The sequence below is a fragment of the Homalodisca vitripennis genome, chromosome 1 (assembly GCF_021130785.1).
Source record: "Homalodisca vitripennis isolate AUS2020 chromosome 1, UT_GWSS_2.1, whole genome shotgun sequence".
Taxonomy (NCBI): Eukaryota; Metazoa; Arthropoda; class Insecta; order Hemiptera; family Cicadellidae; genus Homalodisca; species Homalodisca vitripennis.
This window is the reverse complement of record NC_060207.1, coordinates 181,784,678-181,812,392: the sequence shown is the minus strand read 5'-3', so window position 1 is coordinate 181,812,392 and position 27,715 is coordinate 181,784,678. Positions and strand designations below refer to the sequence as shown.

At 35.4% G+C, this 27,715-nt stretch overlaps 1 protein-coding gene across 1 annotated transcript; it reads right to left on the bottom strand.

Annotated features, from left to right (window-relative positions):
* Positions 1–701: 701 nt before the first annotated feature.
* On the bottom strand, positions 702–27,715 carry LOC124352835 (RNA-binding protein 34-like). Its single transcript, XM_046802534.1, has 5 exons — positions 27,556–27,715; positions 16,156–16,581; positions 15,452–15,570; positions 14,042–14,294; positions 702–802 (listed from the first exon to the last, which is right to left on the bottom strand). The coding sequence occupies exons 2-4, from the start codon at positions 16,208–16,210 to the stop codon at positions 14,100–14,102; spliced, it is 369 nt and encodes a 122-aa protein (XP_046658490.1). The 5' UTR covers positions 16,211–16,581; positions 27,556–27,715; the 3' UTR covers positions 702–802; positions 14,042–14,099.

The window sequence follows — 27,715 nt, the reverse complement described above, 5'->3', positions numbered from 1 at the left end:
CAAGATTTATTTGTACCCTGGAGTTGTTTTGAATATTTTTAATAATATGGAAGGCCTATTATAAGCCACTTGCAAAGAAACCTGCGCAGAAGCAAATATCTGAGTAGTCACGAGCAGAAGGGGCCCCCCTCCAGTGGTGGGGAGTAGGACAAGCATCTCCTCGTCTGTTTTATCAACTGTGTGGATCTTGCTTTTCTCACGCCATTTTGTTTACATTGCAGGTACTTACCTTATCTATAAGTATATTGTATTTTTGTATGTAGGCCTATAAAGCATAAAATATTAATTGAACAGACTAATGTAGCCATAGACGTATCCAGGGAGTTTACGTTTTGGTGTGAGATTAGCCGCCGAGTGGCAGTGACTAGGTCAGGAGATAGAGCAAGTGGGCGAGTGGTGGTCGGAATACTGGGAGAGGGCGGCATCACATTAGCAGAGGGGAATTTACCTACTCTGCGTGAACTAAAATCGCCCAGTGTCTTTTTGTAAGCGGTTTACCTATTGGGTTCCATTATAATCTCAAACACTATCAAGGACCCTCATTGGGATGATCAGTGAGATGTAAGATGAGAGATGAGTTGGAACTTTAAAGAAAAAAAACCCAAACAATGTAAACAATACTCATATATTGTTAAAATGGTGAAAATACATCATGTATTTAAATAAATTCACAAGGTTAACTGAAAATAAAACAACTTTCATAACATCTTCTGTAAAACAAAATTTATTTCTTCTTGCTCATTTGTTCAGCAATTTGTTTGATGACCATCTTCTTTTTGTCAAATCTCTTTTTCTTTTTTGGCTGAAAAACAATATAGTCATTAAAACAAGAAATATTATGCTATTAATGCTAACTTACAAATTCATTTGTAAGTTAGGATTGATTGTATCGTAGGATTTAATCTGTTTGATGTGAGTAGTGTTTGTTGTGGTCAGATTTATTATATCTTGAATTTGAAAGCGAATTGTTTTATATTTACACTGTTTTTTTTTTTCACAACAAAATTGATGTATTTTATTTTCATAGATAAATACAGAATTAAATTTTCTATAGCTATGACGGGAAAACAAAACTGTCGATAACAATATTTATAAATCATTTACATATTTTATTTTTGTTATATTGGTAATGGATTGTTTGTTTTTCAGAATCTAATACATTATATGAGGGTGTTTCTTTTTTTAAACCTTTGAGGTGTTATATAAAAATAAAACTAATGACCATATGAAATAAATTAAGTATTTATTAACTAACTTGTGCACACTAATGACTGTCAAATACTATGAGTATTTCCATTTTTTAAAATCAAGAAAACAAGTTCAATAACAACAACTTTACTTACTGCAAGAATCCTAAGCATATGACATCAACAAAAGAACACTCAAGTAACCATTACCAAGGTTAACAATACAAAAATATATGTATATTTTACATATTAAACAACACTATTACTGACAAAGGAGAAGCTCTGTTTAAGGGGGCTGGCCCAGTAAAAAAATTTTTTTTTTTGCAATTTTTTTGTATATTTTTTAATTTTTTCTGGTTTATTTACAATTAATTTTATGCAAATATCATGGGCATACGATTTTTTTTGGCTGAGTTACAGGTAAAAGTGTAAACGTATTTTCAATCGGTCCGAGGAATTACACGGTGTACGGTATACAAAATATATTGGTGATGGGGACACATCCACTTTTACTAAATAAGTGAAATGGAACCATATGGATCTGGTGTGAGTATTGTGAAAGAAGAGTGTGTTGGCCATGTCCAAAAACGTATGTACAGTAGACTAATGAAATTCAAAACCAAGAACAAAGGAAAAGTACTTAGCGATGGAAAAAAATAAGTGGTAAAAAATAGGCTATCAGAACCTATTATCAACCAACTTTGTATTTGTTATGGAAATGCAATTAGAAATAATAAAAATGATCTCATAAACATGCAAAAGGCAGTATGGGCCATCTGGAACCATAATGCAAGTACCGATGAGTAGCTGCTCCATCATTTTTGTCCAGAAGGTAAAGAATCTTGGTGCCGTTACCAACAAGCAGTTGCTTCAAACAGTCTTGGGACTTTTAAACATAAAAACACTATCCCCAAAGCCATCATGCTGGAGATAAAACCAATATTTGTAGACCTAACAATGCCAAACCTCCTCCAAAGATGTCTTATGGGAAAAACACAGAACTCCAACGAAAGTTTCAACAGTATTTTGTGGTCACTGTGTCCTAAAAAAGGATTTGCAGGAAGGGATATTGTGGAAATAGCTGCTCATGAAGCTTCCCTGATATTTAATGAAGGGAATAATGCAAAGTCAAAAGTGCTAGACCACTTGAAAATCAAACCCGGAAAACACTTCAACAGCTGCATGGAGACTTTTGACGTTCGACGACGAGTGCGCGACGCAGATAAAAGAACTATGTTGGCAAGTCTGGAAGAAAGGAGAGCAAGGAGAAGGCTTAGAATAGAAAAGGAAAGTCAAGACAAGGAAAAGGAAGGTGTTTCTTATGCTGCTGGAGGATTTGAGAGTACCATTTTAGTAAATTTATCAATAAAATATGTTTGTTTGCGATTTCCCGAAACATTGTTTTTTTTCCTATTATTTACATCATAACTCCAAAAGTATTGGAGCAATCTTCACCAAATTTTCACCAGATCTTCATTTTAGCTGGGTAAATGCTTGAACTAAAATTAAAATGGTGAGTAAAGTATTTCTTATATTCCAAGCCTATTACCTTCTAAAAACTCAATTTTTTTGGTAAAACTACTTTAAAATTCAGTAATTTGTTTTATTTGTACATTTTTTTATATATTTTTAGTTCAGGCCAAGAAAATATTGCCTAGGAAACAAGATACATTTTATTTTGTGAAATTATCTCATAAGGTAGATTATTTATCATGTTAAAACCATTAGACTAAAGATTTTTTTGCAAAAGAAAACAAAAATTAAAAAAAATAATAAATTTTATATTTACAATTTAGTTTTTTCTTAAGTGTGCATAAAAAGTCTATTTTGACTTAACCTGAAAGTTTCAAACAAATTGGGCAATATTTGACTGAGTACAAAAGTGTTTTCCAAAACCATGCAAAAGTGATTGCGATACTGGGCCAGCCCCCTTAATTTAAAATAACATTTGTAGGAATAATCTGGTACCATATGGTAACCACTGGAAGCAGTGCTGACAATGCTGACATCTCACATTCCACACCTGACCTACAACATAAACAGCTGAATCATGTACACAAGTGTCAGCAATCTACAGCCTTATTTCTAAATTGACAAAATCTTAAACATCTTGACATATAAGAAACATTAACCACAGTTTCTAACTTTGACACCTAAATTTTTACTAACCAGGAGGAGTCTGACAAAACTCGTCATAAAAACAGTTTAAAACTACACTTAAATACCTTGAAGAGAGGAGAAATCCAAAAAGACATTGTAGCACTAACCAAGTAAATAACTGTAACCAATTTACTCAAGAAAATATTGAATCATAAAGAAATAGTCACCAAATCAATTTACAATTGATTTATATTTTACTCTCTGCTACATGACACTGGTTTTAAACTGTAATTTTAAAATTTAGTAATATGTTACTAATGTCACAAAATAACAACCAAATGTGTAAGATTGATCAGTGACGTCATAGCCAACTCACGGCTACTAAAAGCAAGGTAACTTCTAACTTCCAACCCGACAGTGACACTATCTACAATGCCACTTGTTAGAGGCAGATAGAAGCAGAGAAGCAGCTGGCTGACGGCTGGTGCATTACCCTGCACCTGCTGACAGTGCGTCTAGGAAACTGATCACACTCAACTCGGCCTCTACCCAATGGCTTATGTGTAGTGTCAATTGTATACAACAATCAGAGGTCTACTACACAGTTCCAGACACAAATACAAGTTCACATTCTTTATTTATTATTTTACTATGTTTAACTAATTAACTATTGAACATGTCTGTCAAGTCACAGGGCAATTGTGACTTCTCAGTGGGGGACTATGTCTCTGCAAAAATTAGAGGATATAGCTACTGGCCAGCAGTTATTAAACACATACTAAATGTTGACAAAAATCCCAAATACATAGTAGTTTTTTTTGGGGGGGGGGGGGACAAATCTACTGCAAAGGTGAAAAGTGTGGACCTGTGCTCGTATGCAAATAATCTATCATCTCACGGTCAGCCAAAAGCAGACAATTTTAAAAATAAAGCCTTCAATGAAGCTCTCAAAGAAGCTGAAAAATCCTATACACATATATTGTTGGAAAAACAAACACAAGATACAGCAGATAAATTGCTGGATGACACTACCTTAACCTCTACCCCCTGGGCAGACCTTCACTCAAAAATCAAAAAGCATGGCAAATCTGAAGAAGAACTAGAAACCTCTTTAACACTAGCAGCAGAAGCAGGAACTGCTCTCCTTAGTGAAAACATCCCGCTTAAGGATGACCTAAAAGAACTTGCAGCACAAAATGCCAGACTCACAGCCAAAGTCATGAATCTTGAGGCAAAAATAGAGACTATGAAATCAGAAGAAATTAAGTATTTGGATAAGATAGAAACTCTATACAATAACATTGAAGAATGCCAGGGACAGATGGAAAAAGGAAAGAAACACCAGCTGGAACTAAAGCAGATCTACGAAGACCACGATAACTCACAGAACCAAATTATTAATGACTACATACATAAAATAGATAATCTTGAAAAAAAAATATCAAGGCTCCAGCATGATGCAAAACTATATGAAGAGAGTAACGCTATGAATAAAACATACCAAAACGGGGAAACACAGACACACACCACCGAACCACCCCAGGCCATACCAGCTCTCATGATGGCACTATCTCTTCTAAAGGAAAGGCAGGATAGTTTGGAGCGTGCTGTTAACTACCTACAGGAACAAAATAAGCCACAAACCATACCGAGCTCCGAAAATGAAACTTCTTGGGAGGCAGGCACAAAAAACAGTCCTGCCATCCCAAAGTCACATGCAAACCATCCTACCTGGCCCCAATCTAGACACAACTCCTCAAAAAAAAAAAAGTAAAAAACCCAGAAATTCTAAAAAATCATTTTAGTGTCTCACTACAGATGGTGCATTTTAAAAACCGGTCAAAAATGCATGAAACACATGGAAACGTTGACATAGCTGTAGAACCGAGCTTTAAGCCTAAAAACCGAGACCCTGACACTGACACAGGGGTAGACAACCAAACCCAGACAACTGTGACCAAAAACATGGCCTTTTAAACTAAACTAGAGGGAGACAGCCAAACCCTGACTAAAAAAACTGACACCAGAAACCAAACCAGAGGGAGACAGCCAAACCCTGACTAAAAAACTGACACCTGAAACCAAACCAGAGGGAGACAGCCAAACCCTGACTAAAAAACTGACACCTGAAACCAAACCAGAGGGAGACAGCCAAACCCTGACTAAAAAACTGACACCCGAAACCAAACCGGAGGGAGACAGCTAACCCTGACTAAAAAACTTATACCCAAAACCAAACCAGAGGGAGGCAGCAAAGCCATAACTGGAAAACTGGAACCAAAAAAAACCATAAAGCAATAGAAATCTCTGAAACAACACTAAGCCCACCCCCTTGGACGAAGATGATCATGAAACTTATGAAACGAGATCCCCAAGCTATAAGCACATAAGACGCACAGCTGTTGACATAAACAATGGCCTAATATCTGAAATCATGGAGGAAGACCATGCCAATGTTGAAAAAATAAAAATTTTCTCCTTCCCACCATAAGAAACTCCATTACTTACAACCAACATAAGCAAGATAAGGACCTCCCATTAACATGTGGCATTCATTTCCTAGACATCGAATACCAGAACAAGCCCCCCCTAACTCTACCACCTGCAGAAATAGTAACAGTACAACAAAGACTCCGACAGAAAAGTATCCTTCAACAACTTCATCACATCACAAGATGCCAAAGGAAATACACAAATTATAATATGCTTCTCATCTAAATACATGAACTGGAAGAAGAAACTATTGCAATTTATGGAACTTGCAAAAGAATGTATCAAGTTCCCTATATTCTTCTCCATCAACTTAGAGGAGGTCATGAAGGCAATAAACCTAACCGAGGCAAGTGTAAGGGAGCTCCTGCAAGTTTTTCTACAGTTTTCATGCAATGCATATATTCACCGAATCAGAATGTATATACGGACAAAAAAACTTAAAACAATAATTGACGATATTCTTGACAACACCATGAATAAAAATCAGAGAAACATTTCAAAAGTATTCCCAACAAGACAGGAAGCCATATACAATCTGTGGAGAGTGACCCAAGGATCTCTTGCCTCACCAAACCCTTATAACCCCCTCGACCTTCAGCAACTCCTGACAAAACCACTTTTATTCAAGCAGCTATGCATGAACAAAGAGAACTGTGGAAAGCTAAAGAGAAAATTATTCTCCAGGAACTCAGTTCGGTGTACAAAGAATATGAAAATAAAACCACTTAAGTGGAAGAAATAAGATACAAGAGTTTAGGGAAAAAACAAAAAAATAAATATGCCATCATTGACCTATGTACCGGAGAACAACTAACAAACCAAGTAGCAAAAAAAGAGTATCAATTTGGATTTGATGGAGCCCGATTGATTGAACTTAAAGTAGATGAAAATGGTAAATACACACTGGCCCCAAATAACATCACTATCAATTCCAACATACTTGTATCAGATGACACTCAACTGCTAAATGACTTGCGCCTCCTCAACAGTGTTAAAAACATAAAAATCGATAGAGTTGGCAAAATTAATCTAAACCTCGTCCAAGGTGTACCAGGGTGTGGGAAAACAACCTAAATTCTTAACAATTACAAACAAGGTGACCTCATTCTCTTTCCAACTAGAGACTCTGTTCAAGATTTTAGAAGAAGGTTTAGAAACACACACCCAAACATCAACAACACTAAAATTAATGACACATTCCGAACGGTTCACTCATTTATAATAAACTTGACACAACATTTAAAACAGGAACAAAAATATGAAAGGCTTATAGTAGATGAAGCCCTAATGCTGCATGCAGGAGAAATAATATATGCGGCTGTGCTTGCAGGAGCAAAAGAAACTATGCTCGTTGGGGACTTAAATCAAATCCCGTACATCAATAGAACAGAATCCCTCGAAGTTAAGTTCCATAACATCGCTGAAATAGCAACAATATCTGACACACTGAGTACAACCCATAGATGCACATTAAGCACGGCAGCAGTACTTTCAAAATTTTATCCTCAAGGAATTAACACAACAAACAAAGTCTCAAACGAACTAACGCTGCAGTCTTTTGATGAACCACAAAGTCTTGAAAAAAACCCAGCAAACCCTCCACATACCTACCTTGTCTTCAAACAATCAGAAAAACACTACCTCATCAGTCTAGGCTACAAAAACACTTCCACCATTCATGAATTTCAAGAAAGACAAGCAGAAAACGTAATCGTGATTCGTACCTCAAACAAACAGGAAGACATCTACAACTCATAAGCGCACTGCATTGTTGCTATTTCAAGACACACCAAATCTTTTCTTTACATCACTGCATGTCAAAATCACTGCATGTCAAAATGACACAATAAGCAAGTGGATCAAGCAAGCCAACACCCTGAGTGAAGAAGAGCTCCTCAAATACACAAAGAACTCATGCACTGAAAATCCACAGCAACAAACAACCTTAGCTGCAACCACGGACAAAGACAAAATACAAACAAACCTACATCCTGAGCCGCAAACACTGGAACACCATTTTTTAGTTCAAAGTCCTGCTCCCAAAGAGAGACACAAGCTGAAAATAAAACACAAAACCCGGACCCTCTGGAACTCGGCCCTCAGGAAAATCAAACACATAGCAACCATAACATCAAAAATTAAAGAAGGCAAGGCAGGAAACATGTGCTGCATACATTGGAACAAGCAGAAAACAAAGCCAAAGCTATATGGGACACCATCAATAGTGAGAGGAAAGGGAGGAAAGAACTTGACAACAATCCTACAATAGAACTAAATGACAATGGAATAAAATTTACTGACCCTACAGATGTAGCAAATCGCTTTAATTATTATTTTGTAAACATAGCTGAGGAAACACTAAAACAGAACAAAATATATAACACACCACCAATAATTCAAAATCTTCCAGCTACCACAGACAATACTCTTACTTCTTTACGTCCAACAACACCTGATGAGATAGGCAGAACCATTCAATCATTAAAGAACTCCACATCCTCGAAGGCATTGATGAAATATCTTCAAAAAATCCTGAAAACATGTGCAGACGAGCTAATATCGCCTCTAGTGAAGATCGTCAACATGTCCATGGCAGAGGGCACTTTTCCATCCAAGTTGAAGATAGCCAAGGTATTTCCAAAACACAAGCAAGGGACCTACAAAACATTTCTAACTACCGACCTATCTCACTGCTCTCATCTGTCTCCAAACTTATTGAGAAGATTGTTAAAGTAAGACTCCAGGAACATCCTTAGTCAAAACCAATCATTGACAGACAGCCAACATGGGTTCGTTACTGGAAAATCAACCACAACTGCACTGATAGACCTTGCTGAGTATATAATTGAGAACATAGAAAATGGCAACACTATCACCAGCCTGTATCTTGACCTAAGCAAGGCTTTTGACTGCCTGGGACATGATCTTATTCTAGCTAAACTACAAAATTTAGGAATCCAACGAACAGCACTAAAATGGTTTGCAAGTTATCTAAAAGGACAAGCCAAATGGTAGAACTAAAACACACAACAAGAGGATTTACAAATACTGTCAGATCTGAATTGGTACCGCGACTAAACAGAGGAGTTCCCCAGGGCTCTGTCCTAGGGCCAATTCTGTTTGTGCTGTTTATCAATGATTTTCCAGAACATCTAGAGGAATACAGTAAGATGATCATGTATGCGGACGACACTGTGCTGCTTACTGCAAACAGAAACGTAGATCAACTAGAAGTGAACACTTTTATTGCCTTCAATATGACACAAGACTACTGTATGAAAAATGACTTAGTTCTCAATGAAAGTAAGACCAAGCAAATGTCATTTGGGAATAAAAAGTCTACAGTATCTGAATGCCCAATCTGGACAGCAGCTGACAAAATCCAAACATCTAGGTGTCATACTTGATGAAAATTTATCCTGGAATAATCAAGTGGACAATCTTTGCCTAAAACTCGGGTCAGCTCTCTATGCCATAAAACGAATCAAGGCAACTAGTACCCCTGAGGCAACAAGGACTGCATACTATGCATTGTTTGAAAGCCATTTACGCTATGGTATTAACTGTCTGGAGTGGATCCACTATGGGCAATCTCAACCGCGTCCTGGGTATGCAGAAAAGGGCAATCAGAGTAATAGCAGGCTTAGAATCCAAGACAAAGTTGTAGAGATGTTTTCAAGAACCTGAACATCCTGACGGTCACTTCCATCTACATCCTAGATACTGTCCTTTACTGTGTGACCAAAGAGCCCCCTAAACAAAGTGACGTGCATGAATACAACACCAGATATGCAGGAAACTATGTGCTGCCAGGTCACAGAACAGCCATGTATGAAAGGAAAACCGTTGTATGCAGGAGTGGAAGATGCTAAACAAGATACCAGACCACTTGAAAGCTGGAGGCCCTGTGCTGATGAAGAGGAAGCTACAGAGATGGCTGCTAGACAAGGCTTTCTACACCCTAAATGAATTCTTTACTTGGGGAGACCCCACATAACACTGAAGAAGCTTATCTATTATACTAATTTGACTTAAATTTGACGCTGTAACATTTCTTGAAGAAATTGTAATAAAGGATATTGTCTATTGTCTATCATAAAAAATAATACATCAAAATATAAACTGGCTAAGTAATAAACTAGATAGACTCGCCCATCTCTTAAACAGCGAAAAACCAGACTTGTTAATAGTAACTGAACACGGACTATCACAAGAAAACCTTGCTACAACCTGCCTTGAGGGCTACTCACTTGCTGGAGGTTTTGCAAGGAAAGATCACATCAAGGGAGGAGTAGCTGGATACGTGAAAAAAGGACAGGAGAAGGAAATAACGCTCATTAAAACAAGCGGACCTGAATCAGAACTTGTATGTGAAACTGCCCTCTTTGAAATAAAGAAAAAAAAGATAGAAAAAAGTACTGGGCGTCTACAGACCTCCAAGGGCAAAACTAGACAGTTCAATTGAAGTCCTAACCGAACAACTAAATAGAATCATGAGCTCAAGCAAACAAACGATACTCATGGGAGATATTAATGTGGACAATCTCACGGAAAATAATGACAACACAAAACTTCTAGAACTTCTTGCTACATATGATATTGTGAGAATGAATCTCCCTCCTACGCGAATCACAAGTGAAACTGAAAAATCAATAGACTGGATCTGCACTAACATAGACCCTGAGAGCATAAAAACATCCATCATCCTGACAGGCTTATCTGACCATACAGCACAAATATTTTCCCTTAAAACATCAAAAATAATAAAAAAAACCGTTAAGGAAAGAAAAAGACTATTTACCAATAGAGAACTAACACGGTTCAAGGAAAAACTACAAACACAAACCTGGGATCAGATCTTAATGGAAGAAGATGTCAACCATGCCTATAACTCCTTTCACAGTGCACTACAACTTATACTAAATGAAACATGCCCTCTGAAACTAGTCAAAAGAAGACAAAATAAAAAAAGACAGGTCTGGGATGACGAATGCAACCAACTGAAAAATGCGTACATCAGTGCTTTAGAAATAGAACAGCGTACAGGCCTGACAAAACATAAAGCACAAACAGTGGAGAGAAAAAGAGAATATGATTTGAAACTGAAACACTTAAGGCGAGAACAAACTACACCACACATTAACCAAGCAGAAAATAAATCAAAAGCGCTGTGGCAGGCAATAAATAATGAAAGAAAAGCAACTACTGACACAAATGATCAGCTAAGTCTTCAGCTAAATGGAAAAAACAACAAAGGACCCACATGAAATAGCAAACTCCCTTAATGTATATTTTGCAACAATAGCAGAAAACACACTCCAAACAAACAGTAGCAACACTAATCCTGCAAACCCTGACCCAGCTCCAGTCACAAATGAGAAATTACAGTTCTACTTAACAACAAGCGAAGAAGTAAAAAAAGCTATAGACTCCTTAAAGCCTAAAACATCGTCTGGTATTGATGAAATATCTGCAAAACTAGTTTAAAGATGTAAAGAAGAACTGATAATACCACTAACTAATATAATAAATAAATCCCTACAGCAAGGTATCTTCCCAACTGTTCTGAAGACCGCCAAAATATATCCAAAATATAAAAAAGGACCACGAAGTGAACCTGGCAGCTACAGGCCAATATCACTCATCCCGACATTCTCCAAAATAATTGAGAAAATTGTCCTTGCCAGACTCCTAAACCATCTCGAACAGCATAATCTACTTACAAACAAACAGCATGGATTCCTTAGGGGAAGGTCAACAACAACAGCCCTGGTACAGCTGACAGAACACATCATAAACCAACTAGAGGAAGGATGTTCAGTAACTAGTCTATTTCTTGACTTTAGTAAAGCTTTCGACTGCCTCAATCACGATCAGCTACTACAAAAACTAAGAGCCCTAGGCGTAGGAGGTAAAGAAGCAGATTGGTTTAAATGCTACCTCAAGGGAAGAAAACAACTGGTAGAAATAAATCACACCCAAAATTATACGGATCCGTGCTCGGGCCGGTGCTCTTCCTCTTCCTCACGAATGATATGCCAAACTGCCTGGATGATGACTGTTCTACTATAATGTATGCAGATGACACTGTGCTTACCATCTCTAATAAAGTCAATGAAATGCTCGCAATAAACACGACTGGATGCTTCAACTAAACTAAACAATATTGCACAAATAATGACCTAGTATTAAATGAAAATAAAACCGTACAAATAGTTTTCAACACAAAAAACAAAATTACAAACTTAGCACCTCTCCCGGACCTGGAAGTAAGCAATGTGACCAAATATCTAGGCATCACAATTGACTCGAAATTGTCATGGAAGCTCCACATAGACCAACTAAGTAAGAAACTCTCCTCAAGTATCTATTTAATTCGTAGAATTAAACAAGTATGTAGCATGGAGGTAGCCAAAGTTGCCTACTTTGCTCTTTTCGAAACGCACCTAAGATACGGAATAGTATCATGGGGAGGAACATCAGCGTCCAACATGGGAAAGATTCTTATTCTACAAAAAAGAGCAATTAGATGCCTAGCAGGACTACATCACCAAGAAAGTTGCCGGGAATGTTTTAAACAACTAAAAATTCTCACAACAATCTCACTCTACATCCAGGAAACCATTCTGCATGCAGTCACTTCACAGCAGTTAAGACATCAGGAACTACATCCATATAACACAAGAAATGCCACAAACTTCGCCCTGCCCTTACACCGCTTAAGCCTCTCTGAGAAGAAACCCTCATACCAAGGAGCGCTGTTTTTCAACCACCTGCCCGATCATCTAAGAAATCAGCCACCTCAGTGTTTCGCGAACCAACTAACAAAATGGCTGCAAGAAAGGCCCTACTATTCAGAGTCTGAATTCTTGAGCACCTGACACAGTGCAGCGCAAGACAAGAGCTTCCTCTGGACATAAAAAAACAACTTTATATTATATAACTATGACACAAAAACTTTTTACATTGTATAAATTTTACTAACCACAACTTTTGTTTTATGACGCATGTACTATTCTCTATGAATATGTAAATAAAGAAAATTGTCTATTGTCTATTGTATCTAAGTTGATACCTACATGGTTACATAATTGCATGTTAAAATTAAGGCTATTGTCATGCCGGGGTACAAGCTTTCTAATACCTTCTTCATAAAACGTTACTACCAGTGATTTAAATGGGTTTCTACTGTGTTTCAGAGTGCGACGTCTGTTCAGAAGCTCTGTTAGGAAGCCACTTCTTCAATTCAGGGAACAGGTGAAACTCACTTGGTGCTAGGTCAGGACTATAGGCCAGATGGTAAAATATGTTCCATTAAAATCCGTCAAGAAGCCGTTTTGTCAGAGCAGCTCTGTAAGCTCAGGCATTTTATGAATATGAACAGTTCCAGAAGTGAGCATTCCTCTTTTTTTTATTCTGAATGATTCTCCACAACTGCCGTAGTGTTTCACAGTAGTCTTCTGCATTTATCATGGTCCCTGGCAGTAAGAATTTCACACGTTGAATACCTTTCTGGTAGCCATAATCTTTTTATTGTTAAAGGTTTTTAATTTTGTTTTTTTGAGAATTTGAATACATCAATTTTGTTGTGACTATTGTTTAGTATCTGGGGTGTTACACAGAACCCATGTCTCGTCTCCTGTCACAAGTTTTTCTATAAATCTTTTCCATCAGCTTCATAACGGTTAAGGAACAAGATTGCTGCTGCTATCTGTTGAGCTTTGTGGTCATAAGACATTTTTGGAATTCATCAAGCACAAAGTTTTTTGTTACCTAGGTCTACTTTTATGGTAGTGCAAGGGGCTAATCTTAAATTTTTAAAACAAATTATCTGACAACGCACTGAAGTTAAACCTCCAATTGCGTTAGACACTCAGCAATGCGTAAGGTGTTAGTGGAAGAGGTGCACATTGTTGTAGCAGCCCTTTTATATACAAGGATGTATGAAAAAAATGGTTCTGATTTTTTAAATTACAACTTGATACTAAACTTAATATATAATATTTTTATTAAAAATCCCATATATATTCTAAACAAAATATGTTCCAATGTGAAATAAATTAAGATGATATTAGATTGAAAAAAGTAATTGCATATCAGTAGCTGGTATCCTAATAAAATGATACACAACGGAAGACTTTAGTGTACACAATGAATGGATTTAGCTATACTAATTATTTCTATTTATTACATATCATTAATATTATAATATCGTTATGCCAGTAAGTTTATTGAATAGCTAAAAATTATATCACACCCACCTTTTTTTGAATGGATGCCTTAGTTTTTTGCCCTTGAAACTCATGCTTAACTTTCGTTCTAAATGGTTTGCTTTGTTTTTTCAACTTTTACTCCTTTCTGTTTTGGTTCATCATTTGAGAGAATTTTCTTCAGTTTCTTTCTCTTGACAGAAGAGTTGGCTCTGCCATCATTCGTCACTCTGCTTACTCTCACATTTCGACCCAAAATCGGAATTCCATCCAATTTGAGAGCTAGTTCTACAGCATCTGCGGACTACAAAATTCATGTATTAAAATATTTGCTCCCTAATACAGACAAATCCTCTAAAAATACTTAGACTGTTGTAAACCAATAATATTGATAACTTGAAACTACTTTGGTAAATTTATAATGGCCCATTAATGAATTTTATTCTTGTTTTAACTACATTCTATTTTGTACCAGCTATGTTTATCTGTGTTCTAGCCAAACCAAAATTTTGTGTTCTGTACAACTTAACTGAATAAATTATATATAACATTCAACAAACATATGATTATTTGAGAAGGAATGTTTTGTTTTATGATGCATCCTACAGATAAAAATAACATTATTTAAAATACCACTAGTGAATTAAACATGTAAGAAGACTATGAGAGGTCTACATGGTTTCCGCGATTTAGTTTCAAAATTTACCTGAGCTGTGTTTGTTAGTGGTTAGTAATAGACTGCAGTAACCATTCTAAAACTGTTGCTGGACCAATACTTCAACCAGTACCATACTTCCTCTCCTTTGAAACCAATGCTTTTAAGATATGTGATGAGAAACTTAAATCTTTTAATCTTTAAATTTATTTTAATTTACTACATTGTTAACTTATTTGTGATAAATATGTATCCTATGTATATTTTACAAAATATGCTGCTATGTTAATTTTGGTGTAACTATTTTCAATACTTTCAGAGATTTAGGAATCACGCCCGTTACAAAAATCAACATACAAGGTGTTAAGACTAATGTCACTGCAGCAATACTAATTCATTGCCTTTACACTTATGATAATAACCATTCATACAGTTTGTGTTTTCTTACACTGTTTATAATATTTAAAACAATTAATTACTAGTTTCCTATCAAGTTACAGAGTTATTGAGAACATATTACGGTTTTCACAGTTACCATATACTCTGTTGATTCAGGATGATGGTGGAGTAGAAAACGATACACAGTCTAATCGTAATTCCTGAATTCACGTGCATTTGGTTCTTTTAAAGTAAAGAGTATAGAACTAGTAACAAGTAATAATTCAGTAATTGTAATGGTTCAATTATCCTTTCTGGAATTATGTCCAACCAGATCATATTTTATGTCCAGTTAACTTAATAAAATGTTAACTTATGTCTAGTTACTTAATAAAAACAACTACACAAAAGAAACCTAAAAATAATACCTTGAAATTTACATATCCAAATCCCTTTCCAATTCCAGTTTTTTGGTCTCGGATTACCCTTATACGGTCAATTGGTCCACAGTCCTCAAATGCTTGCCAGAGATCATCGTCATGTATTTCTGTAAAATCAAGATTCAATTCAAGTAATACACCAAAATAACAAAGAACATAAACCTATTGTTAAAAGATACAATGAATTGACTGGACTTAAAATATCAATGTAATGAAAATTAAAGGCTCTGTTCTTAAAGATAAGTTAACATAAAAATTTAAGGTAAGCATTTTAGCTTGTGTTTCAAAACCCAAGCACCATGGCTGACTGACTAATAACATTTACATAGAACTACATAGCTTACGCTTAATTAATTGAAATGCCACATGGATATTGTTGTTATAATCTTCTTAAACACACTATGATTTGGTATTCCAATCTTCCAATTGGAGTAAAAAATACCAAATACACGAGTTTTAAAAAAGTGGTTTCTACTCAGTCTTCCTCCAAAGCTTAGAATAAAAATGACAGCAAGATTATAAAATGTATCAAAACTCAACAAGTACTGAGATTTAATATTTTTCAAACCAATAAAACTAACGAAATTAGTTGGGAAGTATTTATGAGTATCTATGTTCTAGAAGGTCATTAATATAAGCGCTTATAAAAGATATAGATATTTACATAAACCAAAAGGAAAGCATACACTTACTGAAGACCAGATTTCCTACAAAAATACTTTTTTTGGGATCAGTTTTTTCCTTCATCTTCAGCCAAAGTGACTCTCAAATGGTGGTTCTCATACAATTCACCATTCATAATTAGTGCCGACTTACAACTTTCAACATTTTTAAATTTGATATAAGCATTAATGTGGTTGTTATCTTCATGAAATTCTTTCTTAATTATCGCTAATTTTTTGGGAATTTTCAGTTCTTTTCGGACAGCACCTCTCAATCTTGCATGGAGAATCGGACCAAATATTCCAAACAACTTTTTCACATCTTTTGATGTAGTTTTATTTGGCAAGTTTCCCACAAATATTGTATTTTGCACATTGTCGTCTCGTGTGCTATGACTTTGGAAATCGTTATTGATACTTTCCACCTCAGGTTCAAGTTTAGTACGAACTTCATCACTGAAAATAAAAAAAACCTTCATAAAGTCATAGATAACATCATTTAAAGTATTAAGGACATAAATATATTGATCTTATAATATAAAGCTAAATATGATGACGTAAAGACTCACACACTAATATTAAAAGCAGCAACAAGCTCAGATTTTACTTTAATTGATATGTATGTTCAATGTGTGTAACATTTACAGGAGAATACCAATACAGATCTGCAAATTTGTTCAAGAACAATTGCACCATCAAGTTTTGTTTCAAATAGTGTAAAATACAACTCACTGCGCAAGCAAACCATAGATCCAAAATCTACATACAAATAATCATGTCGAAAATCATCAGTTAATTAATGTTCTTGATAATTTATGACCAACATCTGTACCATTGTACGATTCAGATTCCTTATTCTGCTTGGGTCCCTTCACCTGATAGCAATAACAGCAGACAGCCACATCTGCTAAACTTAAATGGAAGTTTAAGTGGCCCATACATTACATGTGCTTTGCCCTCCATGACATTGATTAATCTACTTCTAAAAGATTTAATTATAATTTCCAAAGACGTTCTATCTTCAGCTCTTAGTACAATAGGCCCACACACTTTATTTTAGCAGGAGTGCCCAAAATCAAACCCAGTCTGATTGCCACCATGTTGTGTAGTGTACATTGTACGTTGCACATTGTATCCATACACCCACACATTTTGGTAAGCCTTGCTTGAATGGTGTGGACTGTAAGATTTTGTCATGAATGGGTTGTTATACAAAGCTCATATGCAGGACTTTACCATTCCTTAAAGCTACATTAATAGGGATTTTGGTTTTCTGAAAGACAAGAGTTTGTAAGAGTTAAGGATATATATATAGCTCATACAAATTATCACCACTTCAATTCTAGTGGATGTTAGGCATATTACATATTTAGACAACAGAGTTATGGAGTATGGCCTTTATATAACATGCAGTCTGTTTAGTTATGGATAGACAAACAGTTGATTGATAGGGTCTTCAGGTTAAGAAGGATTAATTAGGAGGGTTGTCAACACATCTAGGTTACTAGTGATCAATGCAAATTTGTAGGAAACAAAAAGAGATGGAAAAGTTTCAACATACCCTTGCATTTACTCTAAATTAGGAATGTTATAATTGGGATTTATGATATTCATCTCATGCATAATTGTAAAATCTCTATATTGAATTCACTTTCCATACAACTATCATTTAGTTCAACTACTCTCTGCCCATTGTTTCTAGTATCAATAGAAAATTCTAGATTTTCCTGAAAGTGTAAGGTTTAAATTACAATTCTCAATGTAGTGACTATTGCCTTAATTTTTGGTTTTACCAAGTCTGCCCACACTGCTGGTGATTAAAAACTCCCTCGAGATAGTACCTATTAATTTACATGTCAGTAAAATATCAAACTTCTACAGGAACTAATCATGAATACTTTAGAATAAGTTAACTTACTCCAATTTTGGAAACCAAATGATATAAAAGCACACAAACTATAGTATAATCACTACCAAATTGAGAGAAGTATGTCCTTCTCTTCAAATGACTCATTGCAAAATGTAAATTGAAGTACTGAGTACAGGTAGAAGCCAATATAAGTGTTAAGAACTAACCTCACGTTCGTGGTTGCAGCGTGATAGTGAAATTAAAATATTTGGGGTTTAAAAAAAAAATTGAATCATCATACGTGCAGTGCTGTGTATTTCATAAATTGAAATAGTTTTATGGTTTGAACTTATACTTGTATATTTGATTGTGATTTATTTAAAAGTTCCAACATAAATGTTATATTTAGTCTAAAATAAACTATTAGGCGATCGATTATTTTAAAATTAAATGCTCTTGGGAGGGCAATCCCGTTCATCCTGACCCCCTCGGTGCACCCTTGAGTGAATGAGAAAGATTGAGGAAGGATATCCTACAGATGCACCCAACAATAATTATGTATTCTGACACAGTACAAAAAATACATTCAAAGCTGGGAATCCCCACCTCATGTGTCATGCAGTGTTAATTACACAACGCACAAAAATGTAGAGAGCGGTCTATTACCACTCATATATATATATATATATATATATATATATACAGGGTGAGTCTGACCACCCGTGCAGTATTTACAGCTGTCTTAATAACTGACTTCCACACTTTTTCTATCTCTTTTCTCCATAATTTGGCCTCTCCGAATCCGTTAAAATTATTTTCAATTTTGAAAAATGCCCCTAAAGGGCCCAATTTGGGGGGTAGGGGTGCTTTTTGGGGAATTTTCAAATGTAAACATGGGTCGTGTGATACATCAATTACAAGGTCTAATTACACCAATCATTTTGGCGCAAACAAAAGTTAATTATCTTTAACCGTATGTACAGGGTGTACCAAAACGTTTTGAAATAGGACTTTAAAATAAAGTACCGTGTTACCCTACCTACAATACGGAACAGCTCCAGATTTTTTTCCTAACTTGCTATTGACCTATTTTTCAATGAAATATGTGGTACGGGTATTTTTCACTGGATTTTCTAAATTTCAAAAATATTCAAAATTTAAGAAACAAAAAATTCTAACACTCAAAATTCTTAAATAGCAACATATAATAAATTTTATATCAAATAAAAGGTTTTTTTAAAACAAACCTTTTTTGTATTTAACTTTTTTTCCTATCTCTTATTGTTTCAAAATGGCAGCTGAAAAACTGAATTACATATGTCTGTTTACAAAATGTAACAAATTATTTTTATTTGAACAAACAGGTTTTTGTGATTAAATAAACAGAATTTGTTATGAAATCAGACCAAAATTCAACATGTTTAATTTTCCAATGTGGCCCAATATTTTTGTAGTAGTTTCCATGTTTATCTTTTAACCCTTTAAGTGATAGTGGGTGAATTATTTCCCCACCATGTTTGCTTTGGATTATTTGTTACAGCTCAAAAAAAATCACTGGGATAATAATTTCCCACTTTGGAATCCTTCAATGAATAAACATATCTCTATGGAGAAGTAGGTTTCTTTCAGCTGACAAAAAAAATAGTAAAGCCAGTCAGCTGTTATTTCAAAAGTGGGAAATTATTATCCCACTGGCACTCTGGAACAACTAACTTACAAATTCTTCTTGGATCTTTGTTTTTTATATCAAGATAATAGATGACTGATGTAACATTGCAGATTTTGAAGGTTAGTAAACATATCTATGATCAATTAGGATTATTTTAATGATATAATGTATACATTTTCACATGTATTATGATTGGAGTGAAAACTATTGTGTTGCAAGACACTAGCCTAGATTTGCAGGTTATGTTTTTGGCTAGAGTTTGTAATATTTTCTTACACACTTGGAAGGGTTAGATAACATAGTATTATACATCAATCTATTCAGCAAATTATAGTTTTTCAAAAGGGCATTACCACTTTAGTCCAAGCACATTTGGCAAAGTTAATATTTAGCTGTCACTGTAAGCCTGCATACTTAGACAGGAATGTTTTACGAGGTTTGAGGCCTATATCATTTTATGCCTAGCATTTTTGTTACAGCTTATAATTGCATAAAATGTATTCACTTCCTGACAATTTTAACACTAATTAGAATCTCTTTTTGTCAAATATTGTCTCCCACTTGTAGACTATAGCAGAAAAAATTTAATGATAAATGTATTACTAGGGCCTACTCTGTACAAAACTGTTACTCAACTCTTCTAATTCAGTTAATCATTGTTTTCAGATAACATGGACTCAATAGATAAGAAGGATATTCTCAGTCTTCTTCACTTAGACATTTTCGGAAGAACAAGCATGTGACTCGGAGGTTGGAGGTGAGTCTGACGCAGAAAACTGTATTCCTGGAGTGAAGGTAATGAACACGCCCTCAACAAGATCATCCAATGTAAGTTTATCACCTAAAAAAACTGTGATGAAGTAAAAGGTCTACTTAATTTGGGATTAGATCCAATGATCACTGCAGTTCCCATCATCAAGTGGCCTTCGGTTTGTCAGAAAAAGATGTCAAATAAATCATAAGATAAAGTGATGAAAGCGATAGCTCTGGGCCAGGAGATGACACACTGACGACGATCCGTCATATTCTCCCAATCTAACTGATGATGTTAGGAAAAAAAGAGATTCCCCACTACTCTATTTTAGTGATGAATCCGACAGCTCAGATTTAGAGCTGGAAAATAAATGTGTGAATAAAGAAAACCATAGTGACGAGAGATATGTATGATAAGGGCGTGCAGAATGAAGAATGAGTTAGGTAAGAGAGACCAGGTTGAAGGGGGTAATTATGAGGAAGGCACGCCAGAATGAAGAACTAGTTGAAGGGGACCAGTTTGGAGAAGAGCAAAAGTCATAGAATGCAGGACCACGTTGAAAGAGAAGTGTATACTGACGTGTCGGAGAGAAAAAGGTAACACAGACCATGCAGAGTACAGTAGTCACAGACATAACAAAAATAAGTATGTAAGATGGGAATATAAAGACAAAAGGGAAACAAGCAGCTAAAAGAAAACAAGATGTACCTAAAATCACCCAAAAAAATGGAGTAAAAAAATCAAAATTTCAGAAACAAAAAAAGATATAAGTGGAATGAAACTGCTATTGAACCACCAAAGTATTCATCATACATTTTTAGTAAAAAATGTGGATTGAATGTGGAGTTACCTTCTGAGGACCCCTTTCAAATTTTCAAAATGATATTTGATGATGAAATATGCTCAGTAATAGTAAAAGAATCAAACAAGTATGCACAACAAAATAACACTGTACTCGATATAACTGAAGAAGAACTCCATGCTTTTATTGGCATACTGATTTTTATGGGATTTTCATACACTACCTTCTATAAAACTATATTGGAGTGACGATGAAAACTACCATGTCGAAAGAATAGCGAGAGTAATGCCACTAAAAAAGATTCCTGAAAATTTTACGTTACTTGCATGTAAACGACAATTCAACAATGCCCGAGAGGGGATCTCTTGATTTTGACAAATTATATAAGATTAGACCATTGTTACAACATCTTCGGACAAAGTACAGAGTGCTTTTCTCTCCATCCAGACATTTGGCGGTTTGATGAGAGCATGGTTGGTTTTAAAAGGCAGAACGACTCTGAAACAGTACATGCCGAAAAAACTAATGCAAAAGAGGGCTTAAAATCTGGGTATGTGCTTGCTCGGAAACAGGATTTGTACTTAATTTTGAGGTGTATACGGGAAAGAAACCTGATGGTAACACGGAGCAAGGCCTCGGCGAAAGAGTTGTATTAGATCTTGCGGCACCTTATTTAGGACTTGGATACTGTAATTTTATGACAATTTTTTCAGTACTGTCCAGCTTCAGACATACTTTGTTAGAGGAAGACACATTTTCTTGTGCAACCCATATTAGAAACTAGAGCTGAATACCCTGTGGATAATTTGAAAGGTAAAAATGAAATGGAAAAACCCATTCCCATGACTTTTGCCCAATGCGGTGAAGTCAGTGTTGTAAAGTGGAAGGATAGGGGAAAAAAAGCCAGTATCTGTCATCTCAAATATGTGTGATCCATCCAAGACCACCAAAGTGTTACGGTCAAATCATATTGGAGTGCGTGAAGAGGTCACATGTCCAGAGGCAATAGCTCTATATAACCAGTACATGGGAGGCGTTGATCGCTTGACCAGCATATGTCAAATTACTCAATAGTTTCAGAAATCAAGAAAAGTGGTGGATGAAGCTTTTTTATTATTTTATTGATTCAGCTGTAGTCAATAGCTATCATGTACTCACATGATTGTAAAACAAAAAAAGAACAAACCAATCACACACCTAAACTATAGATCTGCTCTTGTAAATGGCCTCATTGGAAGTTTTTCTTCAAGACTTCGGAAAGGATTTTCTCCCGGGAAGAGGATGGGGGAGAAAAAGGATTGTACAAAAGGACGAGCGACTGTTCAAAATGCTGTTCGGCACTCAAATGTAGGTGCACATCTACCCCAAAAAAATTGAGAAGTATAGGAGGTGCGCACATTGTTCTACAAAGGCCAAGGAGAAGAGGAGCAATATGGTCTGCCCGACTTGTAACGTTGCTCTCTGCAAGGATTGTTTCACTCCATTCCACCAAAACTAGATGAAAAAGGCTACAAAACGAGCCCCCACAATACGTTTATTGTGTTTCAAAGTGTTTTTTTATCTTTAGTAATAATGTTTGTAATAATATTATAATTAATATTTGCTGTTATTATTAAAATATATGCATATGACTACATTATTTCATTCAATTCCTCTAATATCCAAAAAGTGGGAAATATATATCCCATAAATCATACACCACACACGGATAAATTGCAGGTTGCTTATGTTTTCGCTGGGATATTAATTTCCCACAAAAAAAAAAAAAATACAAATAAAATTGTTTTGAAATTATTTTTTAAGTCATATTTGGCAACATTAGAACTATCCTATAAAAGAAATTGGCTCATTTTTCAAAGTGCCAGACTACTGCCACTTAAAGGGTTAAAGATAACAATAATTCATGTATGCACAATCTCAATGCAGTCTTGGACTAGAAAGGTACTTTGTACCACCCTCAACAGGCTTATCACTTGTGGTATGCTGGCTAGACATCTTTATCTGACAAATGTGATAAGACTACCCTTAGTCAGTTCATTGGTGTCTGCTGTTGACATCTTGTGGTTTTTCGAAATGCCGTACACAAATGCAGAGGCATTCGATATGCTAATGGTGTTAGGCGAATGTTTTCAAAACTATGTGGCTTCTGCGAGGGTGTATGCCGAACGGTTTCCAAATAGAGAACCTCAGTCATGAATGGCCTTTCAAAGACTTGCTATTCGAGTTCGTGAAACAGGACAGGTACAGCCTGACAGCAATAAGGGAAAAACACTTGCAAGGCCTGTAAGAAGTGATAGGGCACCAGAAGTATTGGCGGCGGTGCAACTAAACCCAAATGATTCTTCCAGAAGAATAGCTATTGATTCTGGTATGAGCCAAAGTTCAGCGGTGAGGATCCTGAAAGACAATAAAATGCATCCCTACAAGATGTCCCTGCACCAAGAACTTCATGGTGATGATGGCATTCAAAGAATGAATTTTTGTTTGTGGGCAAGAGAAAAGGTTCTACAAAATGAACATTTTTTTCGCAATTTACTATGGTGTGACGAAGCTACATTTCGGAGCAACGGCGAAGTTAACCGTCACAACATGAGGTACTGGGCTCATGAGAACCCCCACTGGATACTAGAGGTTGACAACCAGAGGTACTGGACTGTGAATACTTGGTGTGGTATTGTTGGCAGGAGAATTGTAGGTCCTTTTTTCTTTGAAGGACACCTAGATGGAGAGACTTATAACAATTTTTTAATTAATCACTTGCCTAACTTATTAATAGATGTACCTGACGAAGTTGTTGGCAATATGTGGTTTATGCACGACGGTGCTCCGGCTCACTACTCGCACAATGTGCGACAAACGCTTGATGAACAAAATCCTGGAAGATGGGTTGGAAGAGGTGGTCCAGTTAACTACCCACCAAGATCCCCTGATTTGACCTGTATGGACTTTTACTTATGGGGTAGGCTGAAAGACTTAGTTTATGTTTTACGACCGACAACACCCAAAGATATGATGCAGCGAATCCGGAATGCTATAAATTCAATCAGCCACGAAGAAGTGTTGTGAACTGTAGATAGCTTAAGTTCCAGATTAGAACTGTCTTTAGCAAATGACGGACTACAATTCGAGCACCTGTACTAGCAAAATCAATGAAAGGTAAGTTTATGGCTAGTTCAGAAGTCATTCAGAGCTATTAAGCAAATTAAAAATTATAGGACATATTTTTATTTCATATCATTTAAAAATAATTTGTTACATTTTGTAAACAGACATACGTAATTCAGTTTTTCGGCTGCCATTTTGAAACAGTAAGAGATAGGAAAAAAAGTTAAATACAAAAAAATGTTTGTTTTAAAAAGACCTTTTATTTGATATAAAATTTATTATATGTTGCTATTTAAGAATTTTGAGTGTTAGGATTTTTTGTATTCTTGAATTTTGAATATTTTTGAAATTTAGAAAATCCAGTGAAAAATACCCGTACCACATATTTCATTGAAAAATAGGTCAATAGCAAGTTAGGAAAAATATCTGGAGCTGTTTCGTATTGTAGGTAGGGTAACACGGTACTTTATTTTAAAGTCCTATTTCAAAACATTTTGGTACACCCTATACATACGGTTAAAGATAATTAACTTTTGTTTGCGCCAAAATGGTCGGTGTAATTAGACCTTTAAATTGATGTATCACACGACCCATGTTTACATTTGAAAATTCCCCAAAAAGCACCCCTACCCCCCAAATTGGGCCCTTTAGGGGCATTTTTCAAAATTGAAAATAATTTTAACGGATTCGGAGAGGCCAAATTATGGAGAAAAGAGATAGAAAAAGTGTGGAAGTCAGTTATTAAGACAGCTGTAAATACTGCACGGGTGGTCAGACTCACCCTGTATATATGAAGAACATCAAAATCATTTTGCTTTGAATTTAATTGTCAATAGTGAACACGTGTAAAGATTTAAAAAGAAACAACTTCCTTGGTTTAAGTGATCGCTTTCAAGTTTTTTATGTTGGTTTGTTATGGTCTTTGGATGCTTATCAACCATTTTTTTCCTTATATATCGTAATATTTACTTATTGTTCATATTTTATTCAATACAGATTGTAAATAATAAATAACAGTTATATATAAGCTTTTTCACGCCAGGTGGTATATTTGAAACAACTAGTAGTTATGTAAAATCTATTTTGAACATGTGACGTACTCTGACTTATATATATATATATATAGGCCAACCGTTCTGTGCGTGCAGCCAAGTCTGTACTAGCTATCCATGGTGCATTGGCCTCATCTATGTGCTATCATTTAGTGATTTATTTAAAAGATCTGAACTATCAGAACATCTTTCATTTCAATATAACTTTTTATGTGATCAAAACAGATTATTATTAATATTGTTTTTGTTTTAAGGAAAAATCCAATATTGTTGGAAGACCCTCTCTTCTAAGCCCACCTGTCATATAGCCGGTCAGCCTGCGCGCGCAAATTGCTTGGCCCGTCTGTACCCCAGGCATATAGACCCGTTTAAAACCATCTGTTTAGGTTAAAAGCAGACTGCAGTATAATAGGCGGCGGTACTTTGGGATTATACCGACCACACCAGTATGAAGAACACAAAAATAGAAATTTATAGAAACAAACATGATAGAACGAAAAAAACAACTCTTCAATTACAAAATTACAAACTTACAAGCATTTCCAGGTATTGTGATCGGTATTGTTGTCGCTGTTATCTTATCTTTCTCGAGAATCCTGATTACGGCAGGCCGCGCGGCATCACGTGATTTGCACGGTACATCATTGCCTTTCCATTACAATTCAATTTATATTTCTGATTAGCCCCTCTAGAATTTGATATTTTACTGATAGGTACTATCTCGAGGGATGTTTTTCTTTCGTCGACATCAGCGCGGGGCAGCACCGAAGGTGCTGCCGAAGCCCGCGCTGATGGCCGGAGGCACTCGCATTTTGGGTGGCGGAATGTGATCAAGAATAAAAAACAAGTTTTGAGTGTTTTTTTAATAAAAAGTTTAGTTTGGTAAATGTTTGTTTTTGTTGAATTTTTGTGTTTGGAGAAATGTAGAGGTAAAACACGGAAGTACAACAAAGCGATGCACCAGCTGAACGGGCGGCGAGACTCTGCAATCACGTTATCTACTAGACGCTCGACTTTGACCTCTGTCTGAGGATGGGGAGGTGTTTGCGATAAGACAATTCCTGTTTTATATTGACGAAATATTGTTCTACGCTAATCTAGTAATCAGTAGAAACGAAATGTGAAATAACGATTCATGTCTGGGTGTGGTCGGTATAATCCCAAAGTACCTAGGCGGCCACCACGACAATTCAACCATCAATATTTCTGATTATCTAAACTATCGAACAATAAGAAATAAAAATTTTGAACTGGATTACCATTGTTGGTATTTTAAATTATAGTATAATTTAGCCATGTTTATAAATCTAAAAAAGTATTAATTTAATGATGAACTAAAAACCATATAAAACTCACTTCTTACTACTTTGAAGGATAAACGTCTGGATAGCTTGATATACAAAACAAGGCATGTCATCACCATTGTACTGGCAGATAATTACTCAATTACCTTACAGATGATTATAATTTTGTGTGGATTGGTTTTAAACAATATTGGTATTGAATACATTCATACAAAACAACTGGAAATACCTAATTGTAAATAACAACACTGTTAGAATGTATTGATATTGGGTAGTTTAGGTAATTCTAATCGATAATTTCTAAGATTTTATTGTCGTGGTAACTGCTTATCAACTTATAAAGCCCAATACACACAAGTTTAAAACTTAACATTCCAATTGAAATTTTGGACAATGTATACATTAGCCACGTTAGCTATAATGAATTATCTGAAACCATTTTACCGATTTCTTAAAATAGTAGCCTATTTTTTGTTTCAAAAAAGAATCTTTAGGTGATCATAATCTATAATTGCACAATAACTGACAATGTTAGAAATTTTAGTTTTGCCTCAAATAGTCCACCAATCTAGGAGACCGAGGAAAATAATTCTTGAGGGATACTTTTCGCTCCTCACCATTGGTGCTGCCAGAGTTTGCGCTGTGACAGAGGCATTACTGTTAGCCTTTTCTATTTCTAGTGCCTTTCACGAGATTAACATTCTTTACGAAATTTAATGTTATGTTTTGTTTTTAAATTTAATTTTTAAGTTAAATTAATTCTTCTTGATAAACCAAGAAATGTTGTGAAGTGGCTAAAGTAAACAATTACAGAAACTTTACCATACTTCAACAGTAACCATAACATCTTTATAACATAAGTTACAAGTAAATAAACATAAAAATTTACCTATACCTTTCAGTCATTATGTTACTTTAATTTCTTCTACGTGGATATTAGGTTGGCGATAAACTATACTACTCACACTAAAATGTAAAAATAACCTTGTTAAGTTTACAAATTATGCTTTCGCACCATCCAGGTTATGTTTACAAATAAAACACATGCTTGCTGA

What these genes read in the sequence shown, in the direction of transcription:
- LOC124352835 (XM_046802534.1), bottom strand. Translation starts at nt 16,210, where the DNA reads ATGAAGGAAAAAACTGATCCCAAAAAAAGTATTTTTGTAGGAAATCTG. An exon ending in TGTAGGAAATCTGGTCTTCA is followed by an intron (nt 15,571 to 16,155) that starts GTAAGTGTATGC and finishes TTGATTTTACAG; the next exon opens with AAATACATGACGATGATCTC. An exon ending in TTGGATATGTAAATTTCAAG is followed by an intron (nt 14,295 to 15,451) that starts GTATTATTTTTA and finishes TGAATTTTGTAG; the next exon opens with TCCGCAGATGCTGTAGAACT.